This window comes from Hyperoodon ampullatus (assembly GCF_949752795.1).
Source record: "Hyperoodon ampullatus genome assembly, chromosome: 2".
NCBI lineage: Eukaryota > Metazoa > Chordata > Mammalia > Artiodactyla > Ziphiidae > Hyperoodon > Hyperoodon ampullatus.
Window position 1 is genome coordinate 192,835,040 of NC_136915.1, and position 25,443 is coordinate 192,860,482.

Genomic DNA, 25,443 nt, shown 5'->3' on the forward strand with positions numbered 1-25,443 from the left:
GTTTGTACATAATCTTAAAGACAGACTCTCAGTATGTGACCATTAAATATTTGTTTTCCTCTAGGTTATTTTGTAGATAATCTGCCTTAGGTTAAGAAGTTCCTTACTTGTAGCTTCCTAGCATTTTATATTTTTCTTTTTAAAAAATTTTGAAGGGATGTTAAATACTCTCTCAAATGCTTTTTTGTATCCATTGAAGTAATAATAATATTTTCTTCTTTAAAATGATGATCTACTTCTAGAATAATTCCAACTTGGTGATGATACGTTATTTTTTAAAGACATTACTTTTAAAATATATTTTCTATAATTTTTCAACCATGTTAATCAACTAAATTGGTCTCTAATTATCATTTCCCATACTATGCTTAATGAGTTTTGTATCAAGGCCATAATCCCATACAATGAGTTAAGGAGACATCTTTCCTTTTCTGTTCTCTGTAAAATATGTGCAAACTGAAAATTATGTGCTCTTTGAATGTCTATAATAAGCTCTTTGTAAAGCTTCATGGGAAACTCTCAGTTACTTTTCCTGGAGACAAAGATAATACAAACTTATTAGGAGGATGAGACATAGGTATTCAAGATTCATGACAATCATCAATTTGATAGGTACTAATTACTAGTGGCTGATGTTTTTTTGAGTATTTTTTTTTAAATCATAACAACCCTATGGGATAGTTTCTCTTATTACCCTCATTGTACATATTGAAGAACTCAACCTTGAGAGATCGAGAAGCCTGAGATCATGCAGTCATTACATAGTAGAACAAAGATTTGACTGAGGTCAGCCTCATTACAGAATTTGCAATAAATATCTATTCACTTTGACAAATTTATTATAAAAAGGGGCAAACTGTGGAAAATAAATACTGTTTTTCTATGAACCAATCTGAGTTTATTTTCTTCTTGAAAATTGTGGTGATTAAAATAATCAAATTATCTGTGGAGGATATTTTTATTTATTTATTTATTTTTTTTATTTTTTATTTTATTTTTTTTTTTGCGGTATGTGGGCCTCTCCCGTTACGGAGCACAGGCTCCGGACGCGCAGGCCCAGCGGCCATGGCTCACGGGCCCAGCCGCTCCGCGGCATGTGGGATCCTCCCAGACCAGGGCACGAACCCGTTTCCCCTGCATCGGCAGGCGGACTCCTAACCACTGCGCCACCAGGGAAGCCCTGAAGGATATTTTTATTTTACTTGAATCATTACAATTTATACTAGGGCTCATATTCAGAAATCTTTTATTGTAACTATTATTTTCCTGAGGATTTTTTTCTTTCTAACTCTAGGCTCACTAATGTTAACTTTCTCTCTTGTTGACATGAGTAAGAGCATATATTTTCCATTGCTGAAATCATGTCCATATGGACTTTTCTTCTGTGAAGCTGATCAAAATGTAGAAGATAATTGTATTTATAATTAATACTATAATAATTCATAGAATAATTCATTCAAATAATAGTGTAACAATTCCATAATTTATTTTAATGAATGCCTACAGTCTTTTTGTTCAGGAGAGAATGATCCATAAATTATATAAATGGTATATCTGCATAAAATAACAGTTACTAGGTTGCTACATTGTTTTTACTTTCTAATATTTTCCATACATATCAGCTGAATTTTGAAGTTCCTCCCTTTCATATTTTAAAAACGTGGATTTACTTACAAAAAAATACATCAATGATAGTCATGCTAGGAGTTCCACAATTTAGGGGAATTGAAGAAAGTAAATAAATGGAAATAAAAATATTTTTTATATCTTGTGATAATTGGAATCATGCTGTATAATACTCATGAGACTACAAGGACAAAAATATAATGAATATTTCCAAGTAAATATGATTTAAGATTAAAGCAATTATTATTTTATTACAAACAGTATTCATTATCTACTGCTGTATAACAAATGACTCCAAAACTTAGTGACTTAAAGTAATCATTTCATTTCTCAACATTCTGTGGGTCAGCATGGCTTTTTGGGTTGGTTGATGGGTGAGTTGGGAGCTAGGGAGGTGGGGGTGCCAGGAATGGATGAGCCTCACTTTCCATGTGATTTTTCATCCTTGGAAAGACTAAATCGGGATTCTTCACAAGCAGTCTCTGGGCAGTGTTCCCGTGAAAGGCAAGCAAAGGCTGGATGGCCTTTTAAGGCTTAGTTTCTAAAGTCACACAATGCAGCTTTTGTCACAGTGCATTGGTCAAAGCCAAGTGACAGGACAACCCATACTCAAAGGGTGGAGAAATAGATTCCACCTCCTCATGGAAGAAGCCGCAATGTGGAATCACAACAGGACACAGACACAGGGAGCATGGCTCATTGGAAGCCATTATTTTAACAACGTACCACATCAACGAAATGACAACTTGATACACTGCCTTTTGAAAGGTTAAGTCCATAATCTTTTTAACCTCATGCTGAGACATAAAGCATATTATATTGGTTGGAGAGTCTCATACATCACCTCAAACTGTTTCTTATGGAATTTTAATGAAACCAGGGTGCTTTCATCTTTTCATATTATAAAAAGAGTTCCTCCGAGATGTTTTAATCTCAGCCATAAAAGAATACAGACATTTTTAAAACGAATTTCAGCAGATGCCATAAATGAGAAATAATGAGATAAACTATTGGGATAGAATTTTAAAACTGTTCATTTTGATGGATTTATCAAAATAACAGCAAAATAAGAATGTGATAGATAATCAATTCAAATCATCTTTGTAATTTTTTGTTTGTAAAAATAGACAATTTCAGTGAGTTTGGTCTGTTGTGAGCACATCAATGGCTTGCTAAAAGGAGAAAAACTAAAATATGCTCTGAATTTTAGTTATAGCACATTCAAAAGTAAAAATTGTTTTCCCAAACTACATATTGTTTTAAGATCCACATTCAATATCCATTTATTGAAGACCTAATATGTTTCAGATATTATTTATTTAATCCTTACTGCTAATTCTAAACAATGGAATAGAGACATTATATTATTATGGTCATTTAACAAGAGGAAAATATAGGAGCAAAAATACTAATATGCTGAGCTAAATCTTAAGTGTTGGTACTCAAAGTTAAATATATTTTTAAGAAGTTTAGTGCTGTGCCATTACTATCTTCCTAAAAATTTTATCATAGCAAGTCATTATGAGGTATGAAAACTTTGCAAAAATATTCCTTTTCCTAAATAATAATAAAAAATAAGGCAGCTTAGTTACAAAGGTGTTTTTAGATAATTAATTGGCACTTCTTGAATGTTAATAACAAATGTAACTGGTCAAGAATGGAATCCTTTACATTTATTTTTCCATTCAATTTCAAAAGATTGTCTACAAAGGAGGTACTGTTACTTTTAATTTTCCATTTAGAAAACAGGTTTAAAGAAACGCTGGCACCATCTAAACTATTTAAATTCGCAGAGACCATTTAAATTCTCAGAATCTTTGGTTAGTACTTTAAAAAAAATCTTCAAAACAGATTGTAAAATGCTGCCAAAGTTGAGAGTCATTGCTTTAAGTTGTTTCCTATACTTTTTTAGAAAAAAGTGATGTCATTAGCAGCAAGGTTAAAAGATAAGAGTCAGAGAAAATTGAATAGCAATAATGTCATGATTCTCATCATTATTTTAAAATTTCTTAGTGTTTATAATGTTTCTTTTAAATATCATATACTAATAGGTAAGCATTTTAAGGTATGTGAATACATCTTCTGAAGGACATACATTTTGCAAATGCATACTTAAAATGATTTACATTTTAACGACTTTTGAAGGTTTAGACCATTAAGGTGAAATTTTATAAAAATGGTTCTTATAGTTGAAAAATATATGTATATAAATTACTGCCTGGATCAAAATTAATTCCTACAGAGCACTTAAGAAAAAAATAAAGTACTATTTTACTGTTCAATTTTCTAACAGCTTAAATTATAACGTGTTGTGGATAATTATTTTAAAAGCAGTGCCTGAATGAAAAATTCACATGTATCTTGTTCTTGAATTGTTTTCAAAATCTACCCCCAAATTAAGTCTATTTAAAATACTTGAATATATTATATTATTTTATTCTGTGGTAAGTTTATATGTATATATAATGATCTATAGCAAAGTATTATCTATCTATATGTAAACATAAGTATAAATTAATATGTAAAACATTTGAAACCTGTGTCTCTATTATGTACTCAACTAATCACAGTTAATCTATTCAAGCTTACTAACGTATCCAGCAAGTTCGGTTACTAAAATCACCAAATTATATAAAAAAGTAAAAATTCACCACAAAGATTCACATTTTAAAGTGAATAAATCCTCATAACAAGTAGATGATAAAAAGGAAATTCTTCTGTTCTACAGAAACATGAATGTAATAAGTTACCAGTAACTTCAGAGACATAACTTACAATCAAAATGGGAATTTGAGGCAATTCAAAGGATCTCATTAAAGGCCAAACTTACCAGCAAATTTGATATGGAATTTATTTTCAGGCTTTAAGATCTGGACATACAAAGGGCAATTTGGAGCAAAATCTTTTACAGCCCATGCTCTCAAAATTGTTTGGTGATCCTGAAATGATAAAAATCAAAATATCATGAGATCAATTGAAAATTTTATAATATGTTAAGTAAAAATCGTCAGTCAGTGTGTGAAATGGTCATATCTACAGTTTAAAATTAAGCATATGAAATCATTCATTGTGAGGTCTTACTATTAAAGATAGTTATTATTTCTATAAAAGAGATCAACAATAACTAATTCAATCAGTAGTAATTATCAACAGTTAGGAAATTAGCAGAGATTAAGAGAGAAGTCTCTTGACAAGCTTAAAAATAAATTTCCCAGAAAATACTTGAGGGGCAGAAACCTTCAGAAATGCAGCACAACTGTTAGTTTGTAATAACAGTTTCCATGGAAAAAAAATATGGACATAAAATAATTTTAACATAGTTAGAAAGATTGGTAAAAGGGGAATGACTGTAGTGACTATTTGTGAGGAGAACACATTAGTTTACTTTTTATATGACAGTAAAGATAAAAGGATTTTGACTGTGTGTGTGTTGGAAGACCAATAACTTTCAGATATTAAAAAAATAACAGAAAAAATATCTTTTAAAAAGGATGCTAAGACTGAGAAAGGCAGTGAAAATCATGCTTACCATGAAATTTTACACATAGTGTCACCCCATAAATTATTACTTAATTAACTGAATAAATCAAAGCAAATTACAGTTGTCCCTCAGTTTCCAGGACTCTCCGTGGACAATAAAATACGAGGATGCTCAAGTCCCTCATATGAAATGGCATAGTACTGGGGGCTTTCCTGATGGCACAGTGCTTAAGAATCCGCCTGCCAATGCAGGGGACACAGGTTCAATCCCTGGTCTGGGAAGATCCCACAGGCCGCGGAGCAACTAAGCCTGCGAGCCACAACTACTGAAGCCCATGTTCCTAGAGCCCGTGCTCTGCAAAAAGAGAAGGGACCACAATGAGAAGCCTGAGCACCGCAATGAAGAGTAGCCCCTGCTCACTGCAACTAGAGATAGCTTGCAGGCAGCAACAGACCAAACGAAGCTAAAAATAAATAAATACAATAAATACATTTATTAAAAAAATAAAATGGCATAGTATTTGCATCTAACCTATGTACCTCCTCCCATATATTTTGAATCATCTCTAGATTATGATAATATTTAATACAATGTAAATATGATGTTAATAGTTGCTGGCAGGCAGTAAATTCAAGTTTTACTTTTTGAAAATTTCTGGCATTTTTTTTCAAATATTTTTGATCCACGGTTGGTTGAATCCGAGGATGAAAAACCCTCAGATACAAAGGGATAACTGTACTGGAGAAATTTGCTACTCGGCTACATTTATTTTATTTCTTTACTTTTTTATCAAAGTATAGTTGATATACAACGTTATATAAGTTACAGGTGTGCAATATAGTGATTCACAATTTTTAAAGTTTATACTCCATCTATAGTTATTATAAATATAAAACATTGGCTATATTCCTTGTGTTGTACAGCTTATCTTATACATAATAGTTTGTACCTCTTAATCCCTTACCCCAATATTGCCCTCCCTCTCCCCCTCTCCCCACTGGTAACCACTAGGTTTGTTCTCAATAAATGGTAGTCTGTTTCTTTTTTGTTATATTCACTAGTTTGTTGTATTATTTAGATTCCACATATAATGATATCATACAGCATTTGTCTTTGTCTTACTTATTTCACTGAGTATAATACCCTCCAAGTCCATCCATGTTGCTGAAAATGGCAAATTTTCATTATATTTTATGGCTGAGTAATATTCCATTGTATATATGTACCACATCTTCTTTATCTTTTCATCTGTTGATGGACACTTAGGTTGCTTCTATATCTTTGCAATTGTAAATAATGCTCCTATGAACAGTGGGGTGCATGTATCATTTTGAATTAGTGTTTTAGTTTTTTTTTTCAGATATATAACCAGGAGTGGAACTGCTGGGTCATACGGTAGTTCTATTTTTAGTTTTTTTGAGAAACTTCCATACTCTTTTCCACAGTGGCTGCACCAATTTACTTTCCCACAATGAGTGTATGAGCATTCCCTTTTTCCCACATCCTCACCAACATTTATTATTTTTGTTCTTTTTGATAACAGCTATTCTGACAGGTGTGGGTGATATCTCATTGTGGTTTTGATTTGCATTTCCCTGATGATTAGTGATACTGAGCATCTTTTCATGTTCCTGATGGCTATCTGCATGTCCTCTAGCCACAAAAATCAGAGAAGAAAACAAAATAAAAGAACTCCAAATTGGAAAGGAAGAAGTAAAGCTGTCACTGTTTGCAGATGACATGATACTATACATAGAAAATCCTAAAGATGCCACAAGAAAACTACTAGCATTCCTTGATGAATTTGGTAAAATTGCAGGATACAAAATTAACATACAGAAATCTGTTACTTTTCTATACACTAACAGGGAGAGAAATTAAGGAAATAATCCCATTTACCATCGCATCAAAAGGAATAAAATATCTAGGAATAAGGAGGTAAAAGACCTGTACTCTGAAAACTATAAGACATTGATGAAAGAAACTGAAGACCACACAAACGGATGGAAAGATATATTGCGTTCTTGGACTGGAAGAATTAATATTGTTAAAATGACCATAATCCCCAAAGTAATCTACAGATTCACTGCAATCCTTATCAAAATACCAATGGCGTTTTTAACATATCTAGAATAAATAACTTTAGTATTTGTATGGAAACACAAATGACTCCAAGTGTCCAAAATTGTCTTGAGAAAGGAGAACAGAACTGGAGGAATCACACTCCCTGACTTCAGACAATACTAGAAAGCTGATCAAAACAGTATGGTACTGGCACAAAAACAGACACATAGATCAATGGAACAGAACAGAGAGCCCAGAAATAAACTCACATATGTATTGTCAATTTATCTACAACAAAGGAGACAAGAATATACAATGGATAAAAGACAGTCTCTTCAGGCTTCCCTGGTGGCGCAGTGGTTGAGAGTCCGCCTGCCGATGCAGGGGACACAGGTTCGTGCCCCGGTCTAGGAGAAACCCACATGCCGCAGAGCGGCTGGGCCCGTGAGCCATGGCCGCTGGGCCTGCGCGTTCGGAGCCTGTGCTCCGCAACGGGAGAGGCCTCAACAGTGAGAGGCCCGCGTACCGCAAAAAAAAAAAAAAAAAAAAAAGACAGTCTCTTCAATAAGTGGTGCTGGGAAAACTGGACAGTTACATGTAAAAGAATGAAATTAAAACACTCTTTACCACCATACACAAAAATAAGCTCAAAATGGATTAAAGACCTAACTGTAAGACCAGAAACCATAACACTCCTAGAGGAAAACATAGGCAGAGTACTCTTTGACATAAATTGTAGCAATATTTTTTTGGATCCATCTCCTAAAGCAAAGGAAATAAAAGCAAAGATAAACAAATGGGACCTAGTTAAACTTAAAAGCTTTTGCACAGCAAAGGAAGCCATCAGCAAAGTGAAAAGACAATATACAGAATGGGAGAAAATATTTGCAAATGATATGACCAAAAAGGGTTAATATCCAAAATATATAAACAGTTCACACAACTCAACATCAAAAACCAAACAACCTGAATAAAAAATGGGCAGAAGACCTGAATAGATATTTTCCAAAGAGGACATGCAGATAACTAATACATTTTAACAAAGAAAGCAAAAATATGTTCTAGTGTAGCACTGTCCATACAATAGCCACTAGCCAAATGTGACTGTTTAAAATTAAATTTAATAAAATTAATTAAAATTAAGAATTCAATTCTTTATCACACTAGCTACATATCAAGAGTCCAAAGCAACATGCAGCAAATTCAAAGCTGTATTGGATAGTGGAGATATAGAATATAGAGCATTTTCATCATCACAGAAAGTTTTATCTGACAATGCTATTAGGGAAAAGGAGGATTAAAAATATAGGTAGATCTGAGGGACTACAGTGCAGAAAGAAGAAACTGTTGTCAATGGTTTGTAACTTTAAGTTGCATGAAAGTTAATGAAGAGTAAACCAGAATTATTTACGTGAACACTGTGTGTCTTCCAAAACATGACAACAAGCCTAATGTGGTGTGATAGTTAATTTTATGTATCAACTTGACCAGGTCACAGGGTGCCCAGGTATTTGGTTAAACATTGCTCTGGCTGACTGGGAAATACCAGAATATGGAGAGGCAGAGAAGAGAAACCACAGACTGTGTGTAAAAATTTACACAACATTGGCTGGCCCCTGAACAGTACATGCATGGGGCCAAATAAAAGCAATCTGAACTAAGATTTGAATCACTGCCAACTGCAAGGGTGATATAGTTTTCCTTTTGAGTTGGATCAAATTAACTGCTTTCTAAAACAAGAACATCAATACTCCTGGAGGAATACAAGAGAATCCAAGGCTTCACCACAAAGCACAATAAACAGAAAACAAAGCAAAATTACTGAATATATGAAGTGGCAGAAAAATGTGACCTATTTTCATAGGAAAAAAACAAATAAAACAATACCCAATAGCTGCTAGCCTCTAGATGATCTAGATGTTAAAATTATCAGACAAGGATTAAAGCAGCTCCTATAACTAAGATCAGTGAGGTAAAGGAAAATAATGCTTGTAATAAACAGAGAAAAAAAATCAGTAGAGTAATAGAAAATACTTTAAAAATTAAATAGAAAACTAAAATATCTGGAAAAATATTCACTGGATGGACTTTGAGATAGAATGGAAATGACAGAGGAAAGAGTCAGTGAACTTGATCACAGATCAATAGAATTTATCCAATTTGAAAAACAAAGAAAATAGGAATGGAAAAAGGCACAGAGTTCAGGGACTTTTGGAACAAATGTGAAAACATCTTAAGTAATGTAAGTGGACTCCCAGGAAAGGAACAAAAGATAAATTAAAGCAGAAAATTATTTGAAGAAATAATGGTCAGAAACCTCCCAGTTTTATGAAAGACACAAATTTACAAGTTTAAGGAGTTCAGCAAATCTCAAATTGTATACACAAAATGATAACCACACCTAAGCACATTGTAGTCAAACTGTTGAAACCGAAGATAAAGATACTATCTCGAAAGCAGCCAAAGAAAAACAGTCATAAGACCAAGGACTCTCATCAAAATCATGGAAACCAGGTGACAATGAAACAATAGCCTAAAGTTCAGAATGATGAGGAAACAAAACAAAAACTTGTGAAACCAGCATTTTATAAATAGAGAAAAATCCTTCTAAGAGGTGAAATAAAGGACTTTTCCAATAATAAAATCTAACAAAATGTGCTGCCATCAAAATCATGCTACAAGAAAAGTGTAAGAAACTCCTTCAAGCTAAAGGGATATGATACCAGAGGGAAAGTTAGAACTTCAGAAACCAGAGAAGAGTATTAGAAACGGTTACCATTAGAATGAATAGAAAAGACTATTTTCCTCTTAATATCTTAAAAATATATGTCTGTCTAAAGCAAAATTTATAGAAATGTCTGTGGGGTTTCAAATTTATAAAGATAACTGACATCTGACAATTACAACATAAAGGAGAGCAGAAGAGGAATAAAAGCAAAGTATCTCATTTTAAAAAGTGGTATAATATTAACATGAATTGGACTATAAAAAGTTAGTGAAGTGGGCTTCCCTGGTGGCGCAGTGGTTGAGAGTCCGCCTGCCGATGCAGGGGACACGGGTTCGTGCTCCGGTCCGGGAAGATCCCACGTGCTGCGGAGCGGCTGGGCCCGTGAGCCATGGCCACTGAGCCTGCGCGTCTGGAGGCTGTGCTCCGCAACGGGAGAGGCCACAACAGTGAGAGGCCCGCGTACCGCAAAAAAAAAAAAGTTAGTGAAGTGTATTGTAGTCCCTAGAACATTCACTAAAAAATATTCTAAAGGTATTTCTAAAAAGCCAATAAGTATATTAAACTCAAATTCCAAAAAAAAATTCAAATGATTTTTAAAAAGTAGAAAAGAGGAAACAGAGGAACAAACATCAGTGGGAAAAAATAGAAAACAATTTAGACTTACAGCCAACAACAAGAATGATGATATTAAACGTTAATGGACTAAACATACTAAAACATAAAGAATATCAAAAGGACAAAAGAAGTAAGACCCAATTATGAGCTATTAAGAAGAGATGCATTTTAAATATAAAGTTACTGATAGGATAAATGAAGTAGATAATAACAAGAAAACAAACAACACAATTTAAAAATGGGCAAAAGATCTGAACAGACATCTCATCAAAAGCATGCACGGATGACACACAAGCATATGGAAAGATGCTCAACATATTATGTTGTTAGGAATTGCAAGTTAAAACAACAATGAAATACCACAACACACCTACTAGAATGACTAAAATCTTAAACAGTGACAACACCAAATACCGGTGAGGATGTGGAGTAGTAGAAGTCTCATTCATTGCTGGTGGGAAAGCAAGATGGCACAGGCACTTTGGAAGACAGTATGTAGTTCGTAGCAGCACTATTTACAAATCCAAGGTGTGGAAGCAACCTAAATGTCCACTGACAGATGAATGGATAAAGAAGATATGGCATTTTTTATATATAACCACAGGTCTGTTCTCTATGTCATCAAGTCTGTATACATACATACATATATATATATATAGATATAGATAGATATAGATATAGATATAGATATATAGATATATAGATATAGATATATAGTGGGAATTTGGGGTTAGCAGATGCAAACTACTATATATAGAATGGATAAACAATAAAGCAATATATAGTACAGAGAACTATATTCCATATCCTGTGATAAAACATAATGGAAAATAATCTAAAAAAGAATGTATATATATGTATAACTGAATCACTTTGCTGTACAGCAGAAATTAACACAACACTGTGAATCAATAAATACCTCAATAAAAAAAGATGTGGTATATATATACACAATACAATATTACTCAGCCATAAAAAAGGATGAAATACTGCCATTTGAAGCAACATGGATGGACCTAGATATTATCAGACTAAGTGAAGTAAGTCAGACAGAGAAAGACAAATATCATATGATGTCACTTATATGTGCAATCTAAAAGTATAATACAAATGAACTTATTTACAAAACAGAAATAGACTCACAGACATAGGAGACAAATTAATGGTTACCAAAGGGTATAGCAGGGGGAGGGGAGAGATAAATTGGGAGTTTGGGATTAGCATATACACACTATTATATATAAGCTAGATAAACAGCAAGGACCTACTGCATGGCACAGAGAACTATATTCATTATCTTGTAATAACCTACAATGAAAAAGAATCTGAAAAAGAATATATATATGTATATGTGTATATACATATACATGCATATATATGTATGCATGTATATAACTCAATCACTTTGCTGTACGCCTGAAACATTGTCTTTCATTACTCTCAGCATCAAGTTCAAACTTCTTAACAAGGCTTGCAAGACCGTTTACTCAACTGTCCCCAAACTATTTCCCCAGCCTTTGGACTCTTTATTCCAGTGACAAGGCATTCTCCCCTCCTGAGACTCCAGGAGTTCCCACGTGGAACAATTTACCTGGAACCATTTGTCATTCACTCTAGGAAGTCCTTTCTTCGGGCTGAAGTCCACGGTACTTGTTCCCACTGTATTCTGTCTCTGCTTGATCATACCATTAACCCCACATATTTTTTTTCAAGTTTATCCCCACTAAACAATGAGTGCCATGAAGTCAAGGGCCATGTCTATATTTTACTCACCCTAAGCACAACCCTAGCACCTAGCTTTCATTTGCATTTCACAGATGAATAAGAAAAACAATATTTATTTCATAGGGGTATTGTGAGCATTCAGTGAAATAATATAAAGACCAGCAGACACATAGAAAGCATTTAGCAAATATTTCAGTTCAGCAGATAGATGGGATGAAGTACCTATCGTAAAGGCTCAGAAGCCTTCTTTATTTTATTCATGCATAGTGCCCTACCAAGATATAAGCAATATCTATGATCCTGTGAGTGATGCATTAAGTGAGAAAAAAGGGAAAAAGATCAGTACACTATGGCATAAATTTCACATAAGGAACAGAAAATAAATATTTTCCTACCACAGGTAATAAAATTGGAACAGAAACAAGATTTTTAATTCATTCTTCTAAAAATAGAGGATGATATTAATTTTTTTTTAACTTTCCTTGCTGACAAACTAATCTTCAAAAAAGATACTCTATTTAATTTTAACCAAAAAGTAAAAGTGCCAACTTTGGAATAAGCAACCTATGATAATAAAGGAAGGTAGCATAGGGTATGTTTAGGGCATCCTAGTGTCCATTGCTACTGTGAAAACAGAACATTTCACCTATATTCAGTTCACCTAAAAATCAACTTGACTAAAATGTCTTCATAAAATTCAACTTTAATAATTTGAAGCACGTAAAAATTATTGTTGGCATGTTAAGGACCTAAAATAAATCACTGTATCTACTGCAGGTATTTTTTTTAATGGAACTCCAAATGACCATCAAGGAATTGAGACATTTCAAGTGAAATTTTATACATGGATTGTTTCCCTCTCCTCCATAAGAATTTGTAATTTTCATTACAGTCTCAAACAGAGTCTGTGACCCAGAAAATGATAAGATATTGGTCTGGTCAAAGGTCACTTTCAACCCAATTTTCAATTTATAAAATACATCTGTAGCCCTTAGAAATGATACACTTATTTTTTTTTACATTTTGAGTATGTTTTGCTAATTTATCTATTGGATACTTTTGTAAGATGACACTAATTTATAAATTAAAACTGAATTATGAAACTTAATATTTGAAAATAAATATTTATAGGCAACTGAACAAAGACAAAACATTTATACAAGAGAGAGTAAAAAGTCTTGCCACAGACTGGATAACAAATCTTTCCTAGAAACACTCAAACGTGTTGTTTTATAAAAAATTCTTGTTAAATATAATCCTTGCCCAGAGAACAATTTACACTCAGAAAAGCTTGTAAAGAGTTTGCATTAGATTAGACTCAAAAGCACCTGAGTACATAGATCTGTTTTATTCACATTTAGGTTGTCATAAATTATAAGGTTAGATTATATATATAGATATCTATAATGTAAGGGATGAAAAGCAATTCTGATACAAAGTATCTATAACATATATCATCTATAATTAGTTGGTCTAACTTTATGACTGAATTTAAAAACTACAAGATTTCATTGTAGTTAATTATAATTTATATCTTTGGAGAAGCAGGCTTCAAGTTTGATATATACTTATTATAAATACAAAAGTAATTCAGAATGTTCTTAAATAAAATACTTGAAAAGAAAACATATAACCAAAACCCTTAAGATACAAAAACATTAAAATACATTGCTGCCTTTTAGACTAGGAAACTATTAGAAAGCAAATGATCAGGCCATCTAGCTTTAGTCAAACACCTATAGGCTCAGCAGTAACTCGGTCTTCAAAAATAATCTGCACCACAGGCAAGAATAATTAAAGAAGCTTTAGTCTTGCATTCTGGACCTTAGTATCAAAACTCATAGAGCTGTTAGCATAATTTTATCTCCCTGCCATGTTTAAACAGAACAGTTTTTACATTATGTCTGGGACCTGCTAAAGAGAAAAACCCCAGGTCCAAAATGGCATCACTTGTACTAAAGTCCATGATACCAACCTTAGATTTAATACCTAACCTGCATTTTTGACCTTTACCAGAAGTGTAATCTTAATCAATCAGTTTGGAAATTTCTGGTCAGCACCAGTGAGGTAAGATGCCACGTGGGCCCTTCTCCAACCCCACCAGAGGAAGAGGTAATCTGCAAGGTAAACCCCTTGCTGATTTCCTGGCCCCAAATATCCCTTTCTTTCTTTTGTAATGACTTCCTGGATCCATCCTCCTTTCTATAAAATCCTTCCATTTTCTACCACTCCTCAGATCTCCCTTCTAGTTGTTAGATGGGATGCTCCCTGATTCATGGATCACTTATTAAAGCTAATTAGATCTTCAAATGTCCTGGGTTGTATTTTGGTTTTTGACAGACTGAAAAATTATCTTGGATTCCAGTTTTAAGATTACTTGTACTCCCTTGCTCTTGACAATGACTTCTCAGGGATTGTAATCCTACCTTTGAGTTCTGAGAGTATACTAATTCTCACAGATATGTACTGGCAAAAACCTGACTGCCTGTCTGAATTTCTAGATATAAAGTATTCTTAGAATGTTACTGGAAATTTTGGGACTGAGAAGGAAGTCAACTATAGTCAGTTCACATGTTTACTTTCTCTTTCCTTATACAGAATCTATTTTGGACTGTGCTTCTCAGAGCTGAAATCCTATACTGTTTTCTAGTTGGTCTGAGTTCCAGCCACTTATTCAAAGCTCTACATAGTGCCTTTGGCTTATTTAAATCCTCTCCCAGGTTCTGGAGGAATCCACCCTGAACACCAAATCCAACTCCAGACTGTAATCCTTTTGAGTCTCCTTCATTTATTTATTCTTTTTAACAAAGTTATGATCATAGTGCTCAAAACTTCATAAAATCATTGACAAATGTCAAGTGAATAATAATGAAAGCGATTCATAAAAAGGCTAGGCTATCATGAAACTGTGTAACTGAAGTCCAGTGATGATCTGTCAAGAATTTATCAAAAAGTATTTCTGGACAGATTAAAACACAAATAATACTAGTGACCCCAGGGAGCCCTAGCAAGTTTAAAACCCACAGTTTAAAATTCTGTGATTTTATGAATTGGTAAGACAGATCTTTTTGAGAACAGGTTAACCATTAGATTTAATAAAAAGCAAAATAAAATTGCAAAACCTCTCTAAAGAATTTAAGGTACATTTAACTAGGGAATAAAATAATAGAAGGATTATGTACTACAGTGTTGGTTTTTTTGTTTGTTTGTTTGTTGTTGTGGTACACGGGCCTTTCACTGTTGTGGCTTCTCCCGTTGCGGAGCACAGGCTCCGGACGCGCAGGCTCATGGGGCTAGCCGCTCTGTGGCATGTGGGATCTTCCCGGACCAGGGCATGAACCCGTGTCCCCTGCATCGGCAGTCGGACTCTCAACCACTGCGCCACCAGGGAAGCCCCTATTACAGTGTTTTAATGGCCCAAATGGATCTGCTTAAAACAAAACAAACTTAAAAAAAAAAAGTTTAAATTGTGAAGGGTAAAAGAATATGCTAACCAAAATATGCCTCTTTAGCATAAGGATTATTTTGAGCTGATTATTTTTGAGAAAAAGCAGACACAGGAGGAGTTCTTAAATCAGAGTAGAATTTATCCTTTTGTAAGGGCAATTTATATTCAAAAGGGAAATCTCCATTTGTAAGGATATCTCTCTCTCTCTGTACCAAGAAGGATGACTATAAATCACAAGAAACTCTATATCAATAAGGAAGGCACCAGACTTGAATCTGCATGACAACCTTACTGTACCTTTCCTGATAACCTCCCATAACTAGCCTCCCCTCTCCCAACTCCTCTCTTTTGTCTTTAGTTGAAGATAATATTTGAGGTGGTGGCTTGGACCCTTTGGGGGAGTCTTACTCAGTCTTCCTAGGTATCGCCCAGGTACACATGAGGTATACATGTTATTAAGCTTCGGTTTGTTTTGCTCTCCTTAAGCAGTCTTCTATTACAGGGGTTCTCAGCCACGGAAGGTATTGAGAGAATGTTAAGGGAAGATTATTTTTCTTCCCCTGCAACTTCAGACATTTTATTTCAGTTCTTTTCTCATGCTCTCTGAAAGGGTCATCCAGGGAAATTGCCGTCTGAGCGCTCAATGATTATTTGCATTCTACTCTAAGATCCCATATATTCCAAAATGCATGTAATAATCAAAAAAAAATCTTTGACATTTAAGAGGAAAGCTAGGGCTTCCCTGGTGGCGCAGTGGTTAAGAATCCACCTGCCAATGCAGGTGACATGGGTTCAAGCCCTGGTCCCAGAAGATCCCACATGCCATGGAGCAACTAAGCCCATGAGCCACAACTACTGAGCCTGCGCTCTAGAGCCCGTGAGCCACAACTACTGAAGCCCGTGCACCTAGAGCCTGTGCTCCAGAACAAGAGAAGCCACCGAAATGAGAAGGCTGCGCACCGCAATGAAGAGTAGCCCCCGCTCGCTGCAATGAGAGAAAGCCCGTGCCCAGCAATGAAGACCTAACGCGGCAAAAAAAAATTTTTTTTGAATAAAATTAATTAATTAAAAAAAAAAACAAAACAGGAAAGCTAACCATATGGTCTAAGATACAACTTTTTCTGAGAGTTAGAATACCAAGTCTTTGGAGTTAGATGACCAAGATGGCCTTAAAGTTCCCCCAGGTTTGACTTTCTTCAAAACTATAGGCCCCTGGCCTCCCTTTTCTTAGAGCATTTACTTTAGAAAACTTTCAATTATAAATTCTTTCTCTGTGCCTTTGAGATGTAAATCTTCTCCTGGTCTCTCACCAGATTTACAAGAGAGAAAAGTCTTTCTCAAGGTCCTGGAGGTCATCTCTTTGAAATGTGATCCTCAGAGGTGAAATCTTCCTGATCTCCAACCTCTGTGGCCAGAAGACAGCTGAAATTTCATACACAGCAGTCAGCAAATGATGGCCTAATCACACTGACCAAGCTCCGCAACCCAGGACTTTGCCACTAGCTCACCCCAGAGTGTAAAAATCCTCCAGCCTTATGCTTCAGAGGAGTTGAGTTCAATCTCTCTCCCTGAGGCCTTTAGTAGTCTTCCTTTTGTTAATCTACCAATTGGAGCTAGTAAGAAATTCCTTGCAGGATTGTCGTGAGAAATACATGTCATGCATAATATGTATAAATATATATAAGTAGTCTCTAGCCTGTAACTGATATTTAGTGATGGCTAATAAATGAGGGTGTTATTGTGTAGTTCTTTTCTCTTTATATTCCCAAGAAGCAAGAAGTCTAAAAATCAGTAGTGCCAAAAAAGCTAAAAGAGAGAAGCAGACATTATTGTTTTTTTCAGAACCAGATCACTTTAAGTAAAAATTCATATGCCTAGTTCAGCTAAGAAAATCAAATTCTTTCACCACTGCAAAGAAAGGCTATTCAGAAGGTAAATCAATGATGCTTCCTTCATTATAATGACTCAGAGAAGAGACTTAGATTTGAAAAAATCATTAAATTGAGCATATCTACTGATAGAGTGAGTGAACAAGATGTTCAAAAGTAAAGCGTCTGAACCTTGGAAAACATATCACAATATAAGACACCCTCCTTCCATCCTTTCACTGCCCCTTACTTCCCAGCTCACTGTCTAGGATAGTGATTCCAATGAGTATCTGACATCATAAGCAAATTCAATCTATTGACACTATCAATTTTCATTCCCTGTTACCTCTATACCCTCATCTTCGTTTTGCTTCTTACCAGCTTACATCAAACGTTTCACCAAAATAACCAAACCCTTGTATAAACAGGCCGTTTGCTTGCCTCCCTCACCCAGGCCTACTCTATAGGCAAAATTACAACCTTGCTGAATCCAACGATCCATCTACTGCAAAGAACAAAGAACAGCTGGCTGGGAGTAAACACAAATAGATGATAAATAGGTCCTTCTTTAAATTCATAGTCCATAATATCATCCAGGAGGTGAGCATTGTCCAGGAATTCCACATTTGTCCAGTCCATCCTCTCTCCCACTATTTTAGAGAACTATTTCATATCTTCTTCTCTCATCTAAAACCTCTACCATCTGACGATTTCAACTTCTATAAAAATAATAATAATAATAAAAACCAACATAGAAACGGTAAGAGAAGGACTTCCATAGCTCTCTCTATCACATTTGACCATATACTTGTCCCTGGATCTATATAGCTTGTCTTCCCTGTTTTTAAAATACATGAGCATTTTACCCATTTATTTATCAAAGGAAAATATTCCAATTTTCCTTTTCCTGCATCATTCATTTTACTCTCTCTGGTAGATCACTTCCTTTAGCATATAAGACTCGCTAAAAATTTTCCCACTTAGGAATAAAAAATATGACACAAATGAATCTGTCTGTGAAACAGAAACAGAATCAGGGACATAGACAATAGATTGGTGGTTGCCAAGGGGAAGGGGGTGGGAAAGGGAAGGATTGGGAGTCTGGGATTAGCAGATGCAAACTATTATGTACAGGATGGATAAACCACAAGGTCCTACTGTAGAGCACAGGGAACTGTATTCAATATCCTGTGATAAACCATAATGGAAAAGAATATGAAAAAGAATCTATATATATGTATACCTGAATCACTTTGCTGTACAGCAGTAATTAACACAACATTGTAATTCAACTATATGTTGATAAAAAATAAATTTAAAAAAAAGCAATGGAAAAAAATGTTCCCACTTAAAACCAATGGGCAAATATTACTCATCAGTTGCTGCCTTATTTCTCTGCTTCCACTTACAGAAAGCACTTCTAAAGACTGTAATTGTTGTCTCCACTTCCTCTTTGCTATTCAATTTTTAAACTTCTTTTCTCATATAAGAATTTAAAACTATGAATCCCTCTTTAGGCACTACTTGAGCTGCATCCTACAAATTTTGAAATGTTGCATTTTTCATCACAATTCAATTAAAATATTTCTAATTCTCCTTGTTATTTCATATTTTATCCATGGGTTAAAAATGTATAATTTAATTTTTAAATATGTGGGTATTTTCCTGCTATAGTTTTATTATTGGTTTCTTATTAAATTCTATTATGATCAGAGAACATACTCTGCATGTTTTTTAATTCTTTTATCTTTTCTGTCATTTCTTTTATGGTCCAGCACACGGTCCATCTTTGTGAATGTTCCATATGCACTAGATAAGAACGTGTATTCTGCAGTTGAGTGTAATGTTCCATATGTCAATTGATCTAATTGATGAAAATGAGTTCAAGTTTTTAATAACCTGAATGATTTTCTTTCTATTTGTTCTATTAATTACTGAGAAATACTGAAATTTCTAACAATAATTGTACCTTTTTTTGTTTCCTTTCTGTTCTTTTGTTTCATACTTCATAAATTCTGAGATTTTATTATAAGGTGCATACACACTTAGGAGAGTTATGTCTTCTTCATGAATTAATCCTTTAATAAATATAAAATATTTCTCTTTATCTCTGTTAAAAGTTCCTGCCTTTGAGGTCTTCTTTATCTATTTTATATGGCCATTCCAGCTTTTGTATGACTAGTGTGCACACAGTATATCTTTTTCCATCCTCTTACTTTTAACCTAATTGTATGTTTTCCTTTTGAGTGAAATTTCTGTGGATAGTACTTTATTTGGTCTTTCTTTTACTTATCCAGTATGAAGATCCCTACCATTCAATACTGAATTTAGTCCATTCATATAATTCACAGAGTTATTAATATGGTTGGGTTTAAGTTTACTATCTTGTTGTTTTCTACTTGTCCCATTTGTTTTTTGTTCTTTTCCTTCCTTTTTTCAGATTAAGTAAATATTTTTAGTATACCATTTTATCTTCTGTTTTATCTTTATCATGGTCATTCTGTTTTATAACATAAATCTCTATCAAACTCTTCATTCAAATAATATGTAAAGTGCAAGAATCTTATTACAGTATATTTCCACCATCCCTTTCCAATCTTTGTCATATTATTGCCATTAATTTCACTCCTACATTTCTTACAATTCCATGACTATTTTTTTTTGCCTTAAACAATAAATTATATTAAAAAAATTAAAGTCATTTATATTTACCTACATATTTACCATTTTTGCTCTCTTTATTTCTTCGTATAAATCTAAGTTCTCAGAAGACATCATTTATTTTTGTTGAAGAACTTTAACTTTTTAAAAAATGTAGTCTGTTGGCAATAAATGTTTGTATAAAAATGTTTTTATCATGGCTTCTTTATTGTGAGATACTTTTACAAGAAATGAAATAGTATATTGACAATTTTTCAAAGCACTCTAAAACACTTGTCCAATTGTCTTCTGATTAAAATTATTTATTCCTCTGTATGTAATGCATCTTATAGCTACATAAGTTTATCTTATTGATTTTCAGAAATTTGATTATTACAAGTTCCAGTGCAGTCTTTTAAGTAATCATACTTTAGAGATTTGTTTTATGAATCTGTGGTTTTATAATTTTTGTCATAGTTGCAATAATTTCAGCCATTATTTCTTTATTTGTTTTCTGCCCAGAAGTGGAAACTTCCTTTCCATATATTCAACCACATCAGGGAACGTTGATTTCATCTTTTTCCAGAGGCAGACCTCCCTTCTTGCACTCCCTTCTTGCTTTTGTCCCAGAATCTGCTTTGACCATAACCTTGGGAATTCCCATTCCCTCCCCTGAGTTGTATTCTGTCTTCACTCACTCCCTAGTTTTGGTAAAACACATCTCCCAGCAGCCTCCTGAGAACTGTGCATTTTTGAAACTTTTTAATATCTGTAAATATCTTTCTATCTTCTTACTTGTGGAGCCCTACATCAAGGAAACAGGACAAAAATTCTGGAATTAACCGAGCCCCCATAGCAACTGTTGCCATGTGCTCTCCTAATCTAAACTGGACAGCCCCCCAACTCCATGTTAGGTAAAATAATCACCATGTAGTAACCTTGTAGCACCCTGACCAGTCACCTAATGCCATCCTGCTAGCAGGAATTTTCTTTGTCTTGAGGCTATAAAAGTTGGCCACTAGCCCACAAAGGAGGTCGGCTCTCCCTGGTCTATCAGGAAGTTGGCCCACTGTATTTGCAGTGCCCCTCACTAACTCTGCTCTTTCTTTTCAATAAACTCTCTTTTCTAAAATACTTCCAGTCTGGAAATTCTTCTTCCAACCCACGCTCGGACCACGACATTACTGAAGTTTTTCCAGGATACAGAATTCCAAGTGGAAAAGTACTTTCCCCCAGAATTTTGAAAGCCTTGACCCACTGTCTTCTGACTGCTGGTATTACTGCTAAGTCTGAAAACATTCTAATTCTCCATCCTTGGTTTTGAGTGTTTTCTTCTACTTTACCTTCTCTTCATTTTCATTCTTTCCTTCCTCTTGGTCGTTCTCATATCTCAATTTCTCTGGCAAGCATAACTTTTTTAGTCATTAATCTCCAATAAGTGGACCCTCTTTATTTGTTAACTTCAGTCTGAGAAATTTGTTATAATTTCTGGGTTTTTAAAAATTTTTATTTTGTTTTATATTTTTGCTAATAATTTCCCCCATTTTCTAGACCTTGTTCCTTAAATTCTTACTATATGGATATTGCTTCTTCCTGACTACTCCTTTAATTTTCTCTTGTTTTGACTCCCCTTTTCCATTAGTTGGTTTTATTGTTCATTTTATTACTCTTCATTTTTCAATGTCCTTAGATTTATCTTCTAAATATTTTATTTAATTTTTCATTTGTTACCTATACTTAATTTCCAGAAGCTCTTTTTCGTTCACTGAATGTTCTTGTTTTGTTTTGATTTGTCTTGCTCTATAGCCTACTATTCTTGTTTTATTTATGTATACTCTTCTCATCTTCTCAATTACTAAATTACTAAAAATAGGATATTTATTACATATTTTGAAATTTACTTATTCTCCCAGAATTCTATGGCAGTATTTGTGTTTTCCCTTAATTCCTCTTTTCTCTATGCTTTTTGTATGTTACTTGGTTCCTTCTTTTTCTTCTTAGGAAATTCCTTAAATGTCTAGTGATCACTGTTGTTTGAACATATGTAGGAGTGAAGTACTCAAAAGCTGTTTGAGACCTGAGTGAATGCAGGAAGCTTATTTTCACATCCTATGTACACACACACACACACACACACACACACACACACACACACACTTGGCCAAGAATGCTTCCAGTCCTGATGTGTCTACCAACCAGTCTTGCTGCACCAACCAGTCCAATACCAAGGAAGCCCTGCTGGTTGTTCCTGGAGGCGCCCCACCCCACCATCTGGATCACGAAGTAGCCTGAGCTGTCTCCACCATAAGTAGGCGGAGGAAACAGTCTCCTGCATTTCCTGTCCCCCAACTGCTTCAGTAACTCACACTGACCTTCTCTGAAACTGCACAGAATCAGAGGATTTTGCTTCCAATGCTTCATTCCCAGAGGGCATCAGTGGGTCAGGACTCTCTGTCACAAGCTAATTTCCCACTCTTTCTTCCTGGGCAGCCAGAAAGTGTTTATTTTGGCCAAATTCGCCAAATAGTAAACCTATTTTCCCAGGATGGGGAGAGGGACCAGCCATGGATATGTGGAGGGGTTCAGGGAATCTAACTGCTTCTCTTCCAGACTTTTAATCACTGTTCATATATTTAGTACCACGTAAAACCCTACTTACAGAGGCATCTGGTGCCTCTATTTCCTGTGACTTTTGAGGCTCCATTGCAGAAAAGAGCCTGCATCTGATTTGTTTCCTCTCTCAACTTAAATGTTACCTTCCTTCTGTCTGTTAAGTCAGTTACCACCAGACCATCTGCTTTCTAGCTTCCAAACTTGTATTAAGGTCTCCTCATCTACCATCTCCTTTGTCTTGATGAGTGAAGTCTTTTTATGCATTTCTTGTAAATTTGCTAGAGTGTCAGGAGGAAATGGAATGCATTTGTTTAATGGAAAGCTTCCAAATTCACCTTGTAAAGGGTACTCTAAAAGACATTAGGTCATTATTTCCTAATGTTTACTCCCTTTGTTACATAGATACTGGAAGACTGGAAGTATTTTGAAACTAAGCTGCCACTGGAGAGGCCCAAGATTCACAATTACATAAGTTAAATAATTATAGAAACATAAGGTAGAGGATGTTCAATTCCAGTTCACTTATTCAATAAATATGTTTGGAGTATCTAATGTATGGAAACAATTAAGAAACCATTGCAATAGTGCGTAAGTGGACCGAGGAGAATCTGGTCTGAATTAAGACAGTAACTGTGGAGAAGGAGGGGAGCAAATGAATTTTAAAATATATATTTTAAAAAAATAAATATTTTACAAACTTTGCAATCATTTGTTTGGTCTATGGCCTTGCATTAGTTTGCTAGGGCTACAATAACAAAGTACCACAAACTGGGTGGCTTAACGAAAATTTATTGTCGCATCATCCTGGAGGCCAGAGTCCAAAATCAAGGTGTTGGTAAGATTGGTTCCTCCTGAGGGCTGTGAAGGGAGTGTGTGTCCCAGGCCTCTCTCCTGGCTTAGAGAAGACTGTCTTAATGTGCATGTGGCATTCTCCCTGTTATCTCTCTGTCACCACATTTCCCTTTTTTACAAGGACACAGCTCATATGGGACTAAGACCCACTCTAATAAACTCATTATAAGTTGATTATCTCTATTAAGACCTTATCGCCAAGTAAGTTCACATTATGAGGTACTGGAGGTTTGGACTTCAACACACGAGTTTTTGAGGGACACAATTCAACACATAATAGTCCTCTTCAAATGAAGGATGAGTAAGCTCGTTTAAAAATGAGTAAAAATTTTAGTTAAATTAGAGTGAGAACAACACAAAGCCTGTCACAGTCAGGACTTGCAATTCTAAAGTAATGTACCAGAGCACACCTATTAGATGCTTCAGAAAAGTGCAAATCATGTCCCTAAAAGACCCAGACATATTTTGCTTTTTCCCCAATCACTACAGAAGCCACCAAGGTTCTCATCTGTCTGTGTACCACAGTTATGACTACCGATGAACTTACTGGCTTAGAAACACAGGAGTTAACAGTACATCCTCAACATAGAATAATAAAGCACTTTTTAAAAGTAATAAAATTTAAATGCATTTAAAAAATAGAAGTTACAATTTGGTAAATTATAAGATTTAATTTAATTATGAGTTTATAGAACTTTAGACCTAAAAAATGTATCATGGAGATCATATAAGCCAGAGATTTCCAAATTGGGAGGTGCTTCAAAATCACCTGGAGATCTTTTAAAAATACACAGCTTCCCAATCCCCACCCTGCATATCCTGAATAGAACTTTCACAAATGCATATTTTTTTAGAAACTCTCCAACTGATTTTATGCAGACTGCCTGATCCATCTGCCTTGTTTTTAAGTTGAGGAAATTGAGATCATTTGAACAAAATCACATAGCATAGGATATATTTAATTAAAAATGATCTAGTTCTGTTTATATATGACTCATTTCATTTTGATCAACTGAAAACCCAGGGATTAGTGATAACTACTTCAAGAATACTTTCGTTGATACAGTCAATGATGCAACTATTCTTATATTTTGGCAAGATAGTTTAGAGATATTTACTTCCGTTTAGTAAAATTTTAAGGTCATCAATACTTAATGTTGGCAGATTAAAAAATAAATAAATTTAAAATCTTCTAAGGAAAAAAGAACAATTTACAAAAAGACATTTTAGAAACTTACAGAGGATGTCCTATCTACTTCACAACGGCTGCTCAGAATAAAACAGGCCTCAGCATCATCCATCCTAAATGCAGATGGAAAAATAAAATAATCACACACTGACATATCTGTGCATATCTATTCATTATCTGCAAAATAGAATTCTAGTGCATATAAAGTACGTGTAAACTATGGACATCCTTAGGTTTAAATGAAAGTAGTATTTCTACAATCTTGACTATATTTGACTGTAAACAAAATAATTGTTGTAGATTGGCTATATAACTCAACAGCTTATAATGACAGACGTTAAAAAAGAGTCAAATTTTATTTTATCTTTTATCATTATATATTTTTTTCATATATATACTTCATGTAAATTGAGGGAGTTGTATTAGCCTTTAGTTTAGATGGATTACATTTTGGCTTCAGTATGTCAACAAAACTAAGAGAGAGGAAACAAAGCTGCCTAGTATTTGTAAGCCAAATTCTACTGTACATTTATATTTCCTGGAGATGAATCATCAACTGTTCCAAACCCTTTCCTTTCATGCTAAAGTTCTATA

The 25,443-nt window shown here is 34.4% G+C and overlaps 1 protein-coding gene across 3 annotated transcripts in view; it reads right to left on the minus strand.

Moving 5' to 3' along the window:
• Positions 1 to 25,443, minus strand: part of KCNT2 (potassium sodium-activated channel subfamily T member 2) — a gene marked incomplete at both ends in the record, with an annotated part of 353,426 nt that overhangs the window by 140,709 nt on the left and 187,274 nt on the right. For all 3 annotated transcript variants that reach the window (XM_079727058.1, XM_079727057.1, XM_079727056.1), the window contains 2 exons: positions 4,457 to 4,565; positions 24,899 to 24,962. In XM_079727058.1, the coding sequence (XP_079583184.1) occupies positions 4,457 to 4,565; positions 24,899 to 24,962 (173 nt within the window). The remainder of the gene's footprint in view (positions 1 to 4,456; positions 4,566 to 24,898; positions 24,963 to 25,443) is intronic.